Here is a 15,914-nt window from a genome sequence, read left to right on the forward strand (position 1 = left end):
TTTTTTTTTTTTTTTTTTTTTTGCACTCCCCCTTGGCATTTTGCCTTCAAGGATTTCCCTATCGTGCCCCATACTTGTGCATCACTCTGATATTTTATAGTTTTACCGTGGAGGCATAGACCTTGTTAGGAATTACGAATCTCCACAATGATATGATATTGTCCACTTTGAGCATAAGTTTTCGAGGCTTTGATTTGGGCTTCTCCAAAAGCCCTCATACCAATGGAGATGTATTCCTTACTTATAAATCCATGATCATTCTCTAAATTAGCGAATGTGGGACTCCCTCCCAACAATCCACAATAGATCTAAGACTCTAAAGGGTGTAATCCACCTAACAACCCCTTTCAACAAAAAAAAAATGTGACAGCAGTTGCCTGCACGTGTGTTGAAGGAATCCCAATAACTAAGGCTGTCAATCATCAAAATTCATATCCTGTGCAGCAGTCCTTCAAAGAAAGAGACTGTTCCAAACTTGTTAGAATTGTTACACACCGATCTCAAAGAGATTTTAAGACTTGTTGGTGATGCCTTCTTCAAGTCTCGAATTGTTGAATCGATCCAATCATCTTTCTTTTTCAGGGCCTCCTCTTCCTACAAGAGAAAAGCATCAGATTGCAATTGGTTAAATGGAACGATCCCTCCAATGACCATGCTCATGCAATATCCAAAGAACTACAAGAAAAATAAGAAAATGCGAGTCAAATTATAAAGAACACAAACGGCAAGAAGATGTTGTGTTCTCCACATCAGCTTACAAGAGCAGCCAAAATGTCTTCTACTGTTCTTCGGGAGAAGCACTTATCAATAACATCCAACCTGTTACAACACGGAAGTTCACTGCGTTTGAGAACCACATTTTCTTTAAAATTGAACTTCCAAATCTGTCAAATTTAACAAGTTGGAAAGATGAAGATATATTACAATAATAGTGTGAAGGGATTGATTACTTTTAGGTAGATGGTAGTTTTAAAAAAGGTGGGAATAAAATGTTCTTTTGAAATTTATACAAATACAAAATTTTAACTAGGAAGAGCTCAATAGGACATTACTCAGCTCAAAAGGATTTTGATAGGAAACACTAGAAATATAAATATTCAAAGTGATAAAATCATTGCCTAGAATTTGTGCATTAAGAAAATTTGGTACTAGCGCACAAGGAAAAAACAATAAATCAAAGATGGAGTCGCACCGGTTATAAGCACTTTGCTCGTGAAGAATTGGTGTCCGGGAGAATTTATCAATAATTGCAGAGATGATGCTTGGTTGACTTGTATCTGCTCTGCATAGTGCTTCCTCTAATTGCGTTAATCTCTGGTCATTGATTGGAGTAACAAAAAGTAAGAGGAAGTTATTCTCTCTTAAATAAAATACTAGAAGTTCGAGATTAAGAGAAAACACCTGAGATGTAGGGTACTGAGGAACACATCCCACGTACATAATATGGTATAAATCAAATAAAAAATGGTATAACTGCAAATTATTATCTCCAAGCAATCAACCATTTTTATCTTTGAAATAACCAAGGGTATCAAATGTCTGATATATACCTAAACTAATGCTAGGAAACAACCACCTTATAATCTATGACATGTGTTGTCAAAAAACCTATACAATATTATAACTTCTTGAAACAGTTCTTCACCTAAATAGGAGATATCTTTCTTTTTTGCTGCTAAACATTTGAGCATCATAGAAATTTAGGAGTTAGAATACCTCTGAAGGGACAAAGTGAGTAGCAAGGCCACATGCAAGCATTTCAGCACCATCCAACCTGGCACCTGTTAGGCCAACATATTCGCCTGCAGAAGTTTTAGCAAAAGAATTAAGACATAATAAATAGAGTACCTCCAAGCACAAGGAATTTTCACTACGTTAACCATCAGATGGAAAATATTTTAGGGTAGGGTGGAGAATTGGAAATGCTCCTAGCCAAGATAAAGTCTGTTTCATTTCCTCTATATTCCAGCTGGTTCGAGGAACATAAGAAATCATCCCTAAAAATCAAGCATTCAATTAAACCAGTGAACTACAATTGTCATTCTCTATACTGAAATCAAATGGAGGTTGAAAAGATGATAGCGAGGGCGAATAATGATTTCTTCTCTACACCATAATTGAAATGGAAAAATGGTTGAAAGAACAAGAGAAGCCACTGCGGTCTCTGACTGGAACCAGGGAACAAGTTGAATTTGGATATTGAGGCAACTTAACTGATGCCTCTTTCGAGGTTAATGATCAATTTGTACTTGCCAATGGAACCTATCCCTTTCATTCTCTCCTCACTTCAACTTCAAGTTGACAAAGAAATACTTCATTGCTGGAACATCCTGTACCTAGCTATAACCAAAATGAATCTCAAGAGGAAAGTGGGGACACAAATGCAACTTGGTTCAACTTGACTAAGCCACGAGCTCATCTGAGGAGGACGCTTGCTTTGTTTGGTCAGTAAGTAAAATTATCCATAGTGTATGCTTTGATGTGCATGTCTACTAAGGCTCAGTATTAAAAAATACATACACTTACACACTGGAAAAAGGAGTGTCTAGGTTAGGATAATAAGTAATACCAAAAAATCCCCGGAGTCTTGGCAAGTAATAAGAAGCACCAACATCTGGGAAGTGTCCTAAAGAAGTTTCGGGCATTGCAAAAATCTGCAAAAGGTAAGTTGCCATATTAATGTATTCCCTTTTTCCTAATGGGATTGAAAAATGGAAGAAACAGAAACAAACTCCACCTACAGTATATAAGTACCAGATTAGAATGATATTTCGACATCCTTAAATTTCTAAATCTACACAATTAAAAAAAAAAAAAACAAAACCTCTCTTCCAAGCATTCTACACAACTTCAAAAGCTCTACTTTTTGTCCCTACCAATAAATTCTTTAAAGAGCTAAATTAGCAACTCTTTAGAAAAGAAAGAGAGAAAAATAACACTCTTTTTGCAGCTTACTTACTAAATATTATTCCAATGAAGAAGCAAGTAAAATATTTTAGGAAAGCCAAAAATTGAAGATATTATCCATGTTCTAAATTTCGCTACTTAAAAGATAAATAAAAATGAGGGTGAAGAATAACCTACTTCAAAATTCTAAATTTAAACTGTAAAAGGTGGGCACTAGATCAATAATTCAAGGACCAAAAGTTCAGAGCTTCAGTTAGATAATATACCGATTTCTCTGTTGCAACACGGAATCTACCATGTATTGAAACACCGGCTCCTCCTCCCATGACAATACCATTCAGAAGAGAAACCTTGAAAAATATTCAAGCAATCAATGGAAGTTAAACATAATATCAAGTAAAAGTCATTATAGACTAAAACGACCAGAACTTCAGCAACCAAAATTACCTGTGGCTTACTGGAAGTTGCCAACAAATAATTTAAGGTGTATTGTTTCCGGAAGAAGTAAGCACCTTTCCTCCATTCACCTAACTCACAGAAACCAGGATTATGATTAGCTAAATATAAATGCTGTTGTGTATTATCAAGTTAACTTCTGCACAGCTATCCTAGACTAGATGACAGACATGTAAAAAAAAAAATGTAAAATCCTCTGTCTCAAGCATCCATTAGGTGCTCGGGATTAATTGACGCTGTGGATTGTGCAGTAAAGAGAAACTTACTCTCTTTAATGGCATGAGCCGCAGCCGATACATCACCTCCAGCACAGAATGCTCTTCCTTTACCCTAATAATTCACAAATTATTTATTATCAGTAGATACACTGAGAATTATAAGAAGAGGGAAACGGTTAAATATAACTGCGACCAAATGCTTCATAGAAAACAGAACAAATGATCATGCCCTTGATATTGTCATTTACATCAGTAGCCTTCATTATACTGTGTAATAAACAGCATTTTCTAGTATTAATTGATCATTCTACGGACTATCATAATAAACCAATTCATCAACTAGAATATAATTCATCAAATCATCATTCTCATTCTTACCTACAAAGGTGGGATGCAAATAAACTCAAAGAAAACCAACAAGGATAATGATAACGAGGGAAACTTCATTTTAGACGTTTTCGTGACTGGATTTGCATGCTATGTGGGCTAAATGTTGGGTGATCTGGGTAATTTTATTACTTGGTTTTGATAAAATATGAAGATCCCACTTGTTTGAATTTAGTATTGAAATTGATAAGATAAGAACTTTACACAGCCAAGTATGAAATTAAAAAATAAAAAAGAAATAACGCTCGTCTTCCGAAAAATTCATGGTAGTATGGTTAGCTAAGGTTTAAAACATGGCATGGACAGGATCCCTTTGTAAGTGTCATGCTTTCGCCTCCAATATTTTCCATTAAGGTAATTGAACAATTCCATTTGAACAAGATAAGGATGGAAGCAGTAGGTGAACAATAAGATAAGATGGACATGACAGCAATATATAAAAATTGTTGATGGATAAGTTAAATACCTTGACAACCACAAGTTTCACACTGGGATCTGTCTCATAGGAAGAAAAAAGTTCCAATAGCCGCGAAACCTGGATTGAATGATAAAAGAAAAACACTAAACAGAGCGTTTATCTAGTTTCTCAGTTATGAACACTCCCATTACTTTGTCGATTCTACCCAAATCTTGGAGATAGAATTTTAAACCACGAGGCATCAGGCTTGTCAAAACTCACATTGGGACACATAATGCTTGTAAATAACAAGATACAGAGTTCTTCAGCCCAAGAATTCGGTGCTTATGGAATATAATTTGTTAACCAGCAAGGACCAGATAGTCCAATTATTGCTAATCCATGACTGAAGTAACAAATAGACCGACAATTTTCTCCAACTTAGATAAAATTAACGTCAATAGAAAATCACGAGACTACGCTTAAAGTGGAGATATCGCAAGCCTCACCATTGTGAATGAGATAGCATTTAACTGCTTAGGTCTGTTTAAAGTCAATATCCTCGCAAACCGCCTCTCTTCCACTAAAACCTGCTGCAAAGAAATTAACATCTGAAAAATGTATGATCATCAACATCTCTATTTAAAATCGTGCGTGTAGATAGAAAACAACTAAGCTAATAAGCACCATATTTCGTACGACGATTCTAAATTCTCAGAAAAATTTCAGTATCTATAGCCTCCTTTACTTAAAAACTTACAGCCAACGAACAAACATAAGCAACAAACGTCAAAAGAGCTTCAATGTGATAACGGATTATCCGTCAGATTCGTGATAAAACTCTTATCACTTAAAAGCTAATGAAATTACAAATCCTAGCAGAGTTCGACATGGATTTCAATAGCTTCAGAAAAACGGCCATTGTTGAATCTGTACAAGCACGATAAATAGAGATGAAGAGAAAGAGAGCGAGACCTGATCTTCATCAATTCCGGTAGAATTCCAGGACGCCATTGCTCGCAGATGCTACCTCTGGTTCAACAAAATGAAATAGGAAAGAGATGAGTGTGGAAGCTAAATAGCTAACGATTCAGTTTGCCGCCATTCTTCCAAGCGAGGATTATGGCTGCATGTTATATAAATTCTTCCACATTTATTTAATTATTTAAATGAATCATATTATATCTCAAATATAAATTGCATTAATAATTAAATTATCATAGTCCCCACCCATCACTGAACCCTATTATAAAAATTAAATATTCTTAATTAGTGAGTTATCTCTGACAAACAATATCTATTAACGGTGAACTTGAGCTGTTACAAATGGTATCAGAGCAAAACAACAGGCGATATGTCAGTGAGGACGTTGGGTCTCCAAGAGAGGTGGATTATGAAATCCCGCCTTTATTGAAGAGAGAAACGAAGTATTTCTTATAAAGATGTGGAAATATCTCACATTTTAAGAACTATGAAGCTGACGGCGAAACATAACAAGCTAAATCGGTGGACTTAGATTGTTGCACAACCTAAACTAATAAACCTTTTTTTTTTTTTCAATTCTTACCTATAGTAATTCTCGCTTCATAGTAATTTTTCAATGGTTATAAATTTTTTAATTGAGTGGGTAAATATCGTCCTCGAATATGCTTTTAGTTTAAAAACACGAGAAACGAGAATATGAACATTTTGACCTTTAGTTAAAAATATTATATTTATAATCAATTAATTTGTTTATATATATTGAAATTAATTTATTAACTAATCTACCAAACTAATAAATTTAGGATTAAATTCATAAACTCCCATTATAAAATCAATCATGAAAATATTAATTCATTTAATTAATATAGTTAATCAATTAACTATAAATATTATTAATTAGGGTACGGAAATCATTATAATTAATTATTCATAAATTAAAAAATAATTAAGATTTTTCAAAAAATAGATTATTATTTAAAGTTCTTTTTTTTTTTTACTATTTTTTAATAGTTTATCTTCATCATATAAAATAATAGATTTAATTTTTAATTATCATTTGATATGATAGTATTTGATTTTTTTTTAAAAAAAATAAATCATGTATAATTAATTCTTCAAATTATACTAATTATTTATTCTTGAAAGTTTATATATTTTTTTATTAAATAATTTTATTTGAGAATAATTATTTATTAATAACTAAATTAAAAAATTATTAACTAACAATAATTAGTTATTTAAAATTCAATTAATGTAATAAAATAGATGAACGTGGTATTCTACAATGGTATAATATTGTCCACTTTGAACATAAACTCTCGTAACTTTGCTTTGGGCTTCTCTATCACTCAAATATAGATAGTATACCTTGATTATGAACCATAATCATTCCCTAAGCTAGCCCACAGTGAGACTTTCATGGAACAGAGATCAATTTAATTTTTTTTTGGGTCAAATAAATAAATAAAAAAGTTAGAAGTTAGTTATAATAATTGGATAAAACCTCTTAACATTTAAAACTATTCATCCAACTATAAAAATAAAGTTTTAAATTTTAAAATAATATATATATATATATATATATTAAATTAATAGGGACATTTTGTAATTTAATCTTTTTTTAAAAAAAAAATAATTAACATTTTTTTTTTTTTATCCAAAATGGACAAAATCAACCAACTGAACCCATAGAAACACCCGATCGCCAGCGGAGCAGCAGAGCAGCAGAGCGAGGCGTAGTGACCCGACTGCAGAGAGGGAAGAGCGAGAAAGAGAAGAAAGTGACTGGGGATCACCGATCGGTGGCAGTAACGATGGCGGCGAGTTATGATTTTGGAGAGGAAGAGTTTCAGGCATGCTGTGGAAGCTCCAAATTCGCCAGAGAAATGGTTTCCGTTTCCCCTTTTTTCTCCTTGGAACAAGCTGTAGATGCAGCTAGACGCATCTGGTTTAATCAGGTCTTCGTTTCTTTTACCTTCTTTAATTTTTTGTATCGTTGATTTTCAGTGACCAGAGGCTGAAATTTGATGTTCGTTTTTGAAAGGTCGATGTGAATGGTTGGCTGGAAGCATTCTCTGCTCATCCACAGATTGGTCAAGCGTCTAAATCATCCAATCAGACGAGTGCTCAGTTAAGATCCTATCGATGATAGATTCTTACTTCTCTTTTTTCGTCAAAATTGAATTGATTCAATCACTTTTAAGTTCTGGTCGCATGTAGTTATTTGAACAGAACTAGGAATAAATTATATTCTATCAATCGCTTTACAGTGGATGCAATTGAATTCTGGAATGTAAAACTTGATTTTAAGGTATCGAACAGAACTTGGTTTTAATTTTATGATTTTCTCCTATTTGTAGGCTTCTAGTTTTGTGTTTATGAAGATGTTCTAATCATGACTGTTGGCAATTAGCTTGCGCCTTCTTGAATCAGCTAGTTGGAGTAATTTTATCAATGCATTTCCAGATGATATTTGAACTGTCCGACTCTACAGTGTGTTTCATTGTTATCTACACTGCATTCGCTTAGAAGTCCTACGCGTTAATGTTGATTTATTTTATTTTTTCACTTTTAATCTTTCCATTGTTCTAACTGTAGTACTAAATAGTAGTGACTGCGATGATCTTCACCGATTTTTCAGTTCTCAGGTTGTTTCGGAAGACTGATTTCATTTTCTTTTGTTATGTGTGAATTGTGATCGACTCATCCAAGGAAAAAACGTGATCATATTTATCTGTAATTATATAGATGACTGAAAGTTAGCGATAAAAAGAAACTGGTAGACTTTCACGCGCCCTCTTCGTTATAGGTTTCATTACTTGTTGATTCGTACTTGCCAATATCGATAGCATTGCTCATCTAACTTTGTATGTTCTTGCAACTTGTACGATTGAATTGAAATTTTAAATGAATTTTTTCATAGATGGAGTAAGGGAGAGCAGTCAACTGCACTGGCAACTGCTACTGGTTCTAGCTTACAGGTTAGTATCTGGGGTTTGTTTTAATAGTATTAAATTTCCTAATATCGTTCAAAATCGATTTTAACAAGCCCAAAGGTTCTTTCGGGGGTGGGGTCTGGGGAGGAGCGAAGGGGGACAGGTTTGTGGGTGGTGATTTACTGTTAATGACTTCCAAGGTGTTGATTGCCTTTGCAGGAGCTAGCTGAATGGAATATTCAGTACCAGAAAAAGTTCGGATTTATATTTCTTATTTGTGCATCTGGAAGGAGCACCGACGAAATACTTGCAGAATTAAAGGTAGATCCTGATCTTTTCTAAAATATCTTTCTATATAGTGATCACGCAAACCATTATGTGAAGATGTTCAGATAGAGGATTACCATATTTTTTGGTTTTTGTTCTATCATTGGCATATGTTTTCTTCAAAGTTGAGTGCAAATTTTGATACGATAGAAACCTTTATCGTCCTTATCGAGAGCTTCTATACTTTATTGAAACCTAACTCATCGATGAGAAGCTGCATCGTATTGAATTGCTATGTTGGTTACTTCTGCTTATGATTTATTTGTGAGCCATTGCTTAGAAATCAACTATAACTGGTTTTGTTGTTGATTTGTTCTAAAACCCCACAAAACCCCCTTCAACTAGTTAAATATGTTGTCTTCATCTGAGTTATGAGCAATTTTACCTGTTGCAGAAACGGTATTCAAATAGACCCATAGTTGAGTTTGAGATTGCTGCTCAAGAGCAAATGAAAATAACAGAACTGCGTCTTGCAAAGCTTTTCTCGACGAAACAAAACGCCTCTTCAACAAAGGAGAGCTATCCTCCTGCTTTTGCACGAAAAGTAGAAGGTAATCTTAGTTATGAATATGACAAAAGAACTTGCAAAGAGTAATTTATCTGTTTCGTATTATTATGTGCATATCTTCATGGAAATTCATCTCAAACTTTCACGCTTGCGCGTATATCTATTCTCATTGAACAGTAAATTTATTGGTGTTAGACGAACATGACTCTCTACAATGGTATGATATTGTCCACATAGAGCATAAACTCTCATGCATTTGCTTTGGGCTTCCCCAAAAGGCCTCAAACCAACGGAGATAGTATTCTTTGATTATAAACCCATGATCATTCCCTAAATTAGCCGGATGTGGTACTTTCATCCAACACCTCCCCTCGAACAAAGTACGCCTCCCCTTCATCGAGGCTCAGCTCCTTTTTCTTTTGGAGTCTTAGTCATTTTTTACTATGCCTTCAAGGCGGGAGACTTGACTCCTTTTTCTTTTGGAGTCCTTTGTTCGACATTTGAGGATTCTATTGACATGACTAAGTTTAGGGCATAGCTCTGATACCACATTAGACGAACACGACTCTCCACAATGGTATGATATTATCCACTTTGAGCATAAGCTCTCGTGGCTTTGCTTTGGGCTTCCCCAAAAGGCCTCAAACCAATGGAGATAGTATTCTTTGATTATAAACCCATGATCATTCCCTAAATTAGCCAGATGTGAGACTTTCATCCAACAATCGGTGAAATATAATGTCGGAAAACCAACATGTTCAACTAAACATAAATTAGTTTTCTTGCATAATTTTATATTAAGAGTGCATAAGGAAAAGAGATGAATGGATTAAGAACACAGCTTCTCTAAAAATGAATGCTAATGCTAAAACTATTCATCTTGATCTTTTTAAGTGGTTTACTTACTGAACCTATTTCAACTGCTAAGCTAGATGGATGAATATGGCATAATCCTTTTTGTAGTAGATTGATTGAGATGTCCTACTAACAATTTCTCTTTTGTTCATCTTCAAACTCTAGAAGATCGTGTGAGCATTATCGGAGGGCATCTAAGTACTGCGTCTGGAGCTTCAACTGGAAAAACGTTACAAACTTTAACTCGAACTCGACCACCAATTACAACCCACGTGTTGGATGTTGCACGAGGATCTCCAGCTGCAGGTATTGACGTTCGATTGGAAAGGTGGATAGGTACTCAACCACGCCCCTTATTCGGTGAGGTCGATGTTGGTGGCTGGGCGCTCGAAGGGTCTTCAGCAACAGATAAAGATGGTAGAAGTGGCCAATTGTTGAGCATGATTGAAGCTATAAACCCAGGAATATACAGAATAAGCTTCAACACAGGCAAGTATTTCCCTGCTGGGTTCTTCCCGTACGTTTCTATCGTGTTCGAAATCAGGGAATCCCAGAAGCTGGAACACTTCCATGTCCCTCTCCTGCTTTCACCATTCTCATTTTCCACCTATCGTGGAAGCTAGTAGTTCACTGTTCATATGACTGCATTTCTGTCATGCATCTTGATGCCCTTCGGATTCTGGCAAGGGTTGAATAAAGCGACGTCGACTGATACTAAACGATGTTGAATGTATCGAATGCTGTATTACATGGAAAAACTCTGCAAATTACCTCATAGATATGAAGAGATCGTCGACAGGAACCCGAACTTAAATCTATCTATAGTGTATAAAACTAGTAGCAGTTTCAGTTTTTTATTAAAAGATGGTCCTTGGTTGGCAAAATGTCTGTTAATTCTGTCTGTAAATTTCATAAAACCAAACTGATTGCCTAATAATTTGGAGCTTTGCTAGAAGGGTTTGCCAATCTAGAGTTCTCCTATTTTATGTTTCTATTATTAGATGTATTTATATACTTCGAAAGAATGATTATTAAAATTTTAATGGATAATTTTTATTTTTAAATATAATTTATATTAAAAAATGTAAAACGTCAAGCAAAAATGTAATACAATTTTTTTTTCTGTTTCCTGTTGGATGAAAGTCCCACGAATGATCGTAAGTTTATAATCAATTAATAATATCTCCATTGGTTTGAGTCATTTTGGGAAGCCCAAAGAAGCAAAGCCATAAGAGCTTATGTTTAAAGTAGACGGCATTTTGGGAATCCCAAATAATATCTCCATTGGTTTGAGGTATTTTGGGAAGCCCAAAGAAGCAAAGCCATAAGAGCTTATGTTCAAAGTGGATGACATTTTGGGAAGCCCAAAGAAGCAAATCCATAAGAACTTATGTTCAAAGTGGACAATATCATACCATTGTGGAGATCCGTGATTCCTAACATGGTATCAGAGTCATGCCCTAAACTTAGTCATGTCAATAAAATTCATATCATACCATTGTAGAGATCCGTGATTCCTAACATGGTATCAGAGTCATGCCCTAAACTTAGTCATGTCAATAAGATTCATGTAGTCATGTCAATAAAATTCTCAAATGTAGAACAAAAGTATTGTGAGTCTCGAAGGCATAGTAAAAAGTGACTAAGACTCCAAAAGAAAAAAGAGTCAAGCCTCGATTAAGGGGAAGTGTACTTTATTCGAGAGGAGGTGTTAGATGAAAGTCCCACATCGGCTAATTTAGAGAATGATCATAGATCTATAATCAATTAATACTATCTTCATTGGGTTGAGGCTTTTTGGGAAGCCCAAAGCAAGCCCACAAGAGCTTATACTCAGAGTATACAATATCATTCCGAGATCCGTGATTCCTCACTGCAATGCCCTAAATCGAAACTCAAATGATTATAAACCGGATCTAAACATTGCTATTCAATATTCATATTTTTTTAAAATTTTTTAATTATTTTCTAGTATTAAAAAAAAAAAAAAAACCCCACGTTTTCACTTGAGAGTAGGACAAATGAAATTACGAAGACCACAAATTTGAGTGTATTAAATAAGTGGGCTTCAATTGAACCACAAATTCTTTCCTAAAATTCATGCTTATTCTACATTTGTCCAAATAAATACCAAGTGAGTGAATGCAAATAAACTATAAATATCACCAAAACTTAGGTTTAATCATTAACATTCAAATCACTTAACTAGCTTCCATTTTTTTTGAGTCAAGAAAAAAAAAAAAAAAAAATGCAAGCCGTCAAGGAAAAACTCCACGACGTGAGCGTCTTGCGCAAGGCCAAGGCCGAGGCAAAGGCCGAAGAGAAGGTAAACACGTAAATCCGTTCATGTTAGTATTGCATTTGAAAATGAATTGACATTTTTTTACCGTTAAATGTGTACGAGAAAGAAACTACCTGAGTAATTTTCCATTTAACTCTTCATCCACTTAGAAGAACCAAACAACAATCGATCACTAGCTTAACGTGAGATTACAAATCAGTTAAAGTGGGGAACGAAACATTATTTATAAGGGTTAAAGCGGACAATATTTGCTAGTGGTGGTCTTGGACAGTTACAAATGGGCTCATATCAATTGGAGTGGGGAACGAAACATGAATAGCTCAGCTCAAGCTACTCAATTTTCACGCTCTATAGTTCAAATCTAAGAAATGTTTTAAAAAGTCAAAATTTAGCATACAAACGAGACGTTTTATTAAGAAAAAAATGAAACTCGTAGTAAAAAAGAACGTGTACGGTTTTAAAAAATTTCACCGAGACGAAAATTTAGGGTTTGTACGAAATGGTTGAGAATTGTAGGTTGAGAAGGAGCTAGCAAAGGCAAGAGTGGAGGTGGCTCATGAGGTAAGACTAGCAAAAGAGGCGGAAGCTGAAATGGATCTTCATGTGGCGAGAGCTGGAATGATTGCTGAGAATGAAATGGCTATGTATGCCAAAAATCCTCCCACTTCCTTTGTACCTTCCGCCGCCGCCAACATTTCCATGGCCTCCGGCATGGCACTGGACGGAACCCCCTGCACCATCTACATGGCCGGAACTCCTGCCTCTAAGAAGTTACTGTAGTTTAATTTTCTTACTCTCAAAAACTAATAATTTTTACTATTTACTGCTTTGTTTCCTTTGTTTTTCCTTCAAGTTTTACCACATCTTGGGATGTTGTGTAATATTATATACAAATTTAAAATATCATAATAATTATTCAAAGTTTATTTACTATTTCTTTTATTTTAAAGTATTTATTTTTTATTTTCTGACCCTATTTTTTTTGACTCTGTTTAATATAAATATATTAAATTTTTATAGTAATATTTAAATTAAATATTAGGTGGTAGAATTATGTTGTAATATTAAAATTTAAATTTTTAAAAATTAGATCGGTACAAAATAAATAAATAAATATTTTTAGAAATTAGAAATTAGATTGGAATCCTTAGCAAACTGTTGGTCTCTTAGGATGAAATTGACTGTTTTATGGTGTTAGCCGCACCTTCTATGAGAAATTCAAGTCACTCAGTGCCATGTTCATTTTTCAGTTTTTTGGAAGTTAATTAGTGGCTCTTAATCAAGCTTAAGTTTTGACAATGTGTCTTGACACAAGAGCCTTCGATCTAAATGATGGAGCGTTGGAGAATTGCCAACTATCTCTACTGGCGATAAGCCATTAAAGGTTAGCCCACATAGTTATTTTAGCTGGTTCGGTAAGGAACTAGTCAGTTGCATACATAGACCAATTAGATAAGTATTTACTCGTAGAAGTAATTCAAAATAAGTAGGTTACATGATCGGGATGCACGAAAATATTAAGGAAATTCTATATACCGGTCTAAATCCGGTTCGAACTCAGAATCACTTACTTTGATTTGCGTAGCATTTGTTTCAATTTCAATTAATCAAATGGGCCCAAATGAGTTCGTACAAAACCCGGCCCATTAAAGGCTTAACGTGGACTCAAGGCCCATAATCTTTCGGCCCAAGACTATTTTTTTTTAATATATCTAACCGTATTTCAGTTCCAATCTTTAATTAAAAAAAAAAATTAATGAATTTTTTATTTAAATAAGACGTAATAACAATATAAATTAAATCGACAACTCAAAATTTTTTAAATTAAAAAATTGAATTTCTAATATTTGAACGGATGATTTATATTTAAATTATTGAACTACAACTATTACTGGTAGCTTATAAAAAAAAAAAAAAAATTAAATTAAATTGAAAATTCAAACTCGATCCATTGCTTATTCCGCCTGCCTCCGGAAACGCAAACAAAGCTGTTGAAAATTATGCTTGGCTTTTATCGCCTCCTTTGTGTTCTCCACCCCCTCCAAACAATATCGCCTCGCATTTAAATAATTAAATAAATTTAATTTTTTATTTTATTTTATTTTTAATAGATTCTCAAGTTTTGTTCAAAATATTTTATAAAAATTGTAATATTTTAAATTTGGTTTAAAATGTATTTTAATTTTAAGTGTATTTAATAAATCAATAAATTTCAATTTTTATTTTAAAATTTAAAATTTATTTAAAATCTTGTCATTTAATACTTTATTATGTATTTAAATTTAATATTAATTAATTTATAAGATACTTTTTAAAATATAATAATAATAATAATTTGTTAAAAAGAATATACTCTTTTTTTTTTTTTTTTTTCGAAACTTTCCTATAAACCTCATTTGTCATTCCCAGCCTTTTCTTTCCCTTTCAAATGGAAACGTACGACTTTTTCATCTCTCCTGATCTCCTCCGCCGTCTCCTCCGCCGTCTCCGCCTCCCGACTTGATCTTCATGGCTGCCACACAACAACAACCCAACTCCTCCTCCTCCTCCTCTCTCCGCCGCTCCTTGTCAGACTCCAACACGCGCCGCCGCCAACGCCGCCGTGGGAGCATCTCCACAGCCTCCTCCTCCTCAAAATCGTCCTGGTCCACAAAGCTAGCCAAACTCTTAGCCCGTCTCAACCTCTTCTCCCGGAACTCCGACTTGACGGAAGAAAGCCTCCAAGCCCATAACGAACGAATCGACGACCTCGATAAAACCCCCCTTAAATCCAGCCCTTATTACCGCGGCCTCACTGACTCCTCCCTCGCCATCAATTACCACCATGGCCCACTCACCACTGGTCCCCACCACTACGCCAGCTCAACCACCACGGCCCAAACTCAAACCTCTCTCTCATACGCCGTCGTTTCAAAACTCAAGGAGTGGGCCCCATGTCTCATAGGAAAACCCAATACGAAGCCGCCAGCTCATCAACAATACGAAACTCCAACGACGACAACAGTTGTGGGTAAAACGACGTCGTTGGCTGTTTCGTCGTCTCCGGAGAAGATTGAGAGGTGGGCGACGGAGAAGGAAGAGAAGCTGTTGAGGGAGAGATTAGTAATGTATGGGCGGAGAGAGGGAGGGAGTGGAGTGGGGGTAGACGGCGGAGGAGAGGCGGCGGAGAAGGAGAGGTACACGTGGGGGGATAAATACAGGCCAAAAGTGCTGGAGGATTTTATATGCAATCGGAAAACGGCGTGTGAGTTGAAGAAAGTGGTGGAGGAGAAGGGATGTGGGCATTATATATTCGAAGGGCCGCCGGGAGTTGGGAAAAGGACGATGATTCAAGCCATGCTCAGACAGGCTTTCGGAGAACAAGCAATGGAGGTGTATTGTCAGTATGCCTTAATTAATCTCTTATCTTATTATATCATTTCCATATCATAAAAATGCATTATATATATATATATATATATATCTTAGTATAGAAGACTAGGTGTGACATTAAAATTTTAGTTTTTAAAAATTATATTTTATTTTTATATGAAATTATTATTCAATTTAATATTTCAATGAAATTTAAAATTAATATATATATATATATATATATATATATATATATATATATATATATATATATATATATATATAT

General features: G+C 34.7%; 4 protein-coding genes across 9 annotated transcripts in view; 3 read left to right on the forward strand and 1 right to left on the reverse strand.

Moving 5' to 3' along the window:
• Window positions 1-748, forward strand: part of LOC111460728 (E3 ubiquitin-protein ligase PUB23-like) — an 8,141-nt gene extending 7,393 nt beyond the window's left edge. Inside the window, exon 2 of the mRNA XM_023104024.1 lies at window positions 583-748. Within this exon, the coding sequence (XP_022959792.1) occupies window positions 583-629 (47 nt within the window). The 3' untranslated portion in view covers window positions 630-748. The remainder of the gene's footprint in view (window positions 1-582) is intronic.
• LOC111460854 (3-hydroxyisobutyryl-CoA hydrolase 1-like) overlaps window positions 1-5,485 on the reverse strand; it is a 10,347-nt gene extending 4,862 nt beyond the window's left edge. For 3 of the 4 annotated variants that reach the window (XR_002713512.1, XM_023104302.1, XM_023104224.1), the window contains exons 1-11: window positions 5,341-5,485; window positions 4,875-4,958; window positions 4,435-4,503; window positions 3,630-3,693; window positions 3,355-3,434; window positions 3,174-3,257; window positions 2,570-2,654; window positions 1,717-1,802; window positions 1,193-1,314; window positions 759-819; window positions 496-594 (exon numbers count right to left, since the gene is read on the reverse strand). Coding sequence is in view for 3 of the 4 variants with exons in the window: in XM_023104302.1 (XP_022960070.1) it covers window positions 496-594; window positions 759-819; window positions 1,193-1,314; window positions 1,717-1,802; window positions 2,570-2,654; window positions 3,174-3,257; window positions 3,355-3,434; window positions 3,630-3,693; window positions 4,435-4,503; window positions 4,875-4,958; window positions 5,341-5,379 (873 nt within the window). In the remaining variant the exon portion in view is untranslated. The remainder of the gene's footprint in view (window positions 1-495; window positions 595-758; window positions 820-1,192; window positions 1,315-1,716; window positions 1,803-2,569; window positions 2,655-3,173; window positions 3,258-3,354; window positions 3,435-3,629; window positions 3,694-4,434; window positions 4,504-4,874; window positions 4,959-5,340) is intronic. The other variant, XM_023104423.1, reaches the window with a different exon arrangement.
• Window positions 5,486-7,050: 1,565 nt separating this feature from the next.
• LOC111450364 (uric acid degradation bifunctional protein TTL) lies at window positions 7,051-10,945 on the forward strand. 3 transcript variants are annotated; one of them, XR_002711801.1, is made up of 7 exons: window positions 7,051-7,307; window positions 7,394-7,479; window positions 8,273-8,330; window positions 8,505-8,606; window positions 9,007-9,163; window positions 10,141-10,715; window positions 10,756-10,945. XR_002711801.1 is itself a non-coding variant. In XM_023090447.1 (6 exons), the coding sequence occupies exons 1-6, from the start codon at window positions 7,164-7,166 to the stop codon at window positions 10,596-10,598; spliced, it is 1,005 nt and encodes a 334-aa protein (XP_022946215.1). In that variant the 5' UTR covers window positions 7,051-7,163; the 3' UTR covers window positions 10,599-10,945. The 3 variants fall into 3 exon arrangements, 2 of the variants coding, with proteins under 2 accessions (XP_022946215.1, XP_022946227.1); XM_023090447.1 differs by having other exon boundaries at window positions 10,141-10,945; XM_023090459.1 differs by having other exon boundaries at window positions 10,144-10,945.
• Window positions 10,946-14,687: 3,742 nt separating this feature from the next.
• The window catches only part of LOC111450354 (replication factor C subunit 3-like), a 7,087-nt gene continuing 5,860 nt past the window's right edge, over window positions 14,688-15,914 (forward strand). The window contains exon 1 of the mRNA XM_023090434.1: window positions 14,688-15,649. Coding sequence (XP_022946202.1) covers window positions 14,786-15,649 — 864 coding nt within the window. The 5' untranslated portion in view covers window positions 14,688-14,785. The remainder of the gene's footprint in view (window positions 15,650-15,914) is intronic.

This window comes from Cucurbita moschata, unplaced genomic scaffold (genome assembly GCF_002738365.1).
Source record: "Cucurbita moschata cultivar Rifu unplaced genomic scaffold, Cmos_1.0 Cmo_Scf00001, whole genome shotgun sequence".
Lineage (NCBI taxonomy): Eukaryota > Viridiplantae > Streptophyta > Magnoliopsida > Cucurbitales > Cucurbitaceae > Cucurbita > Cucurbita moschata.

Coding starts and splice junctions, on each gene's coding strand:
- LOC111450364 (XM_023090447.1), top strand. CDS start 7,164: ATGGCGGCGAGTTATGATTTTGGAGAGGAAGAGTTTCAGGCATGCTGT. Junction 8,331..8,504: donor CTACTGGTTCTAGCTTACAG/GTTAGTATCTGG, acceptor TTGCCTTTGCAG/GAGCTAGCTGAATGGAATAT. Junction 9,164..10,140: donor TTTTGCACGAAAAGTAGAAG/GTAATCTTAGTT, acceptor TTCAAACTCTAG/AAGATCGTGTGAGCATTATC.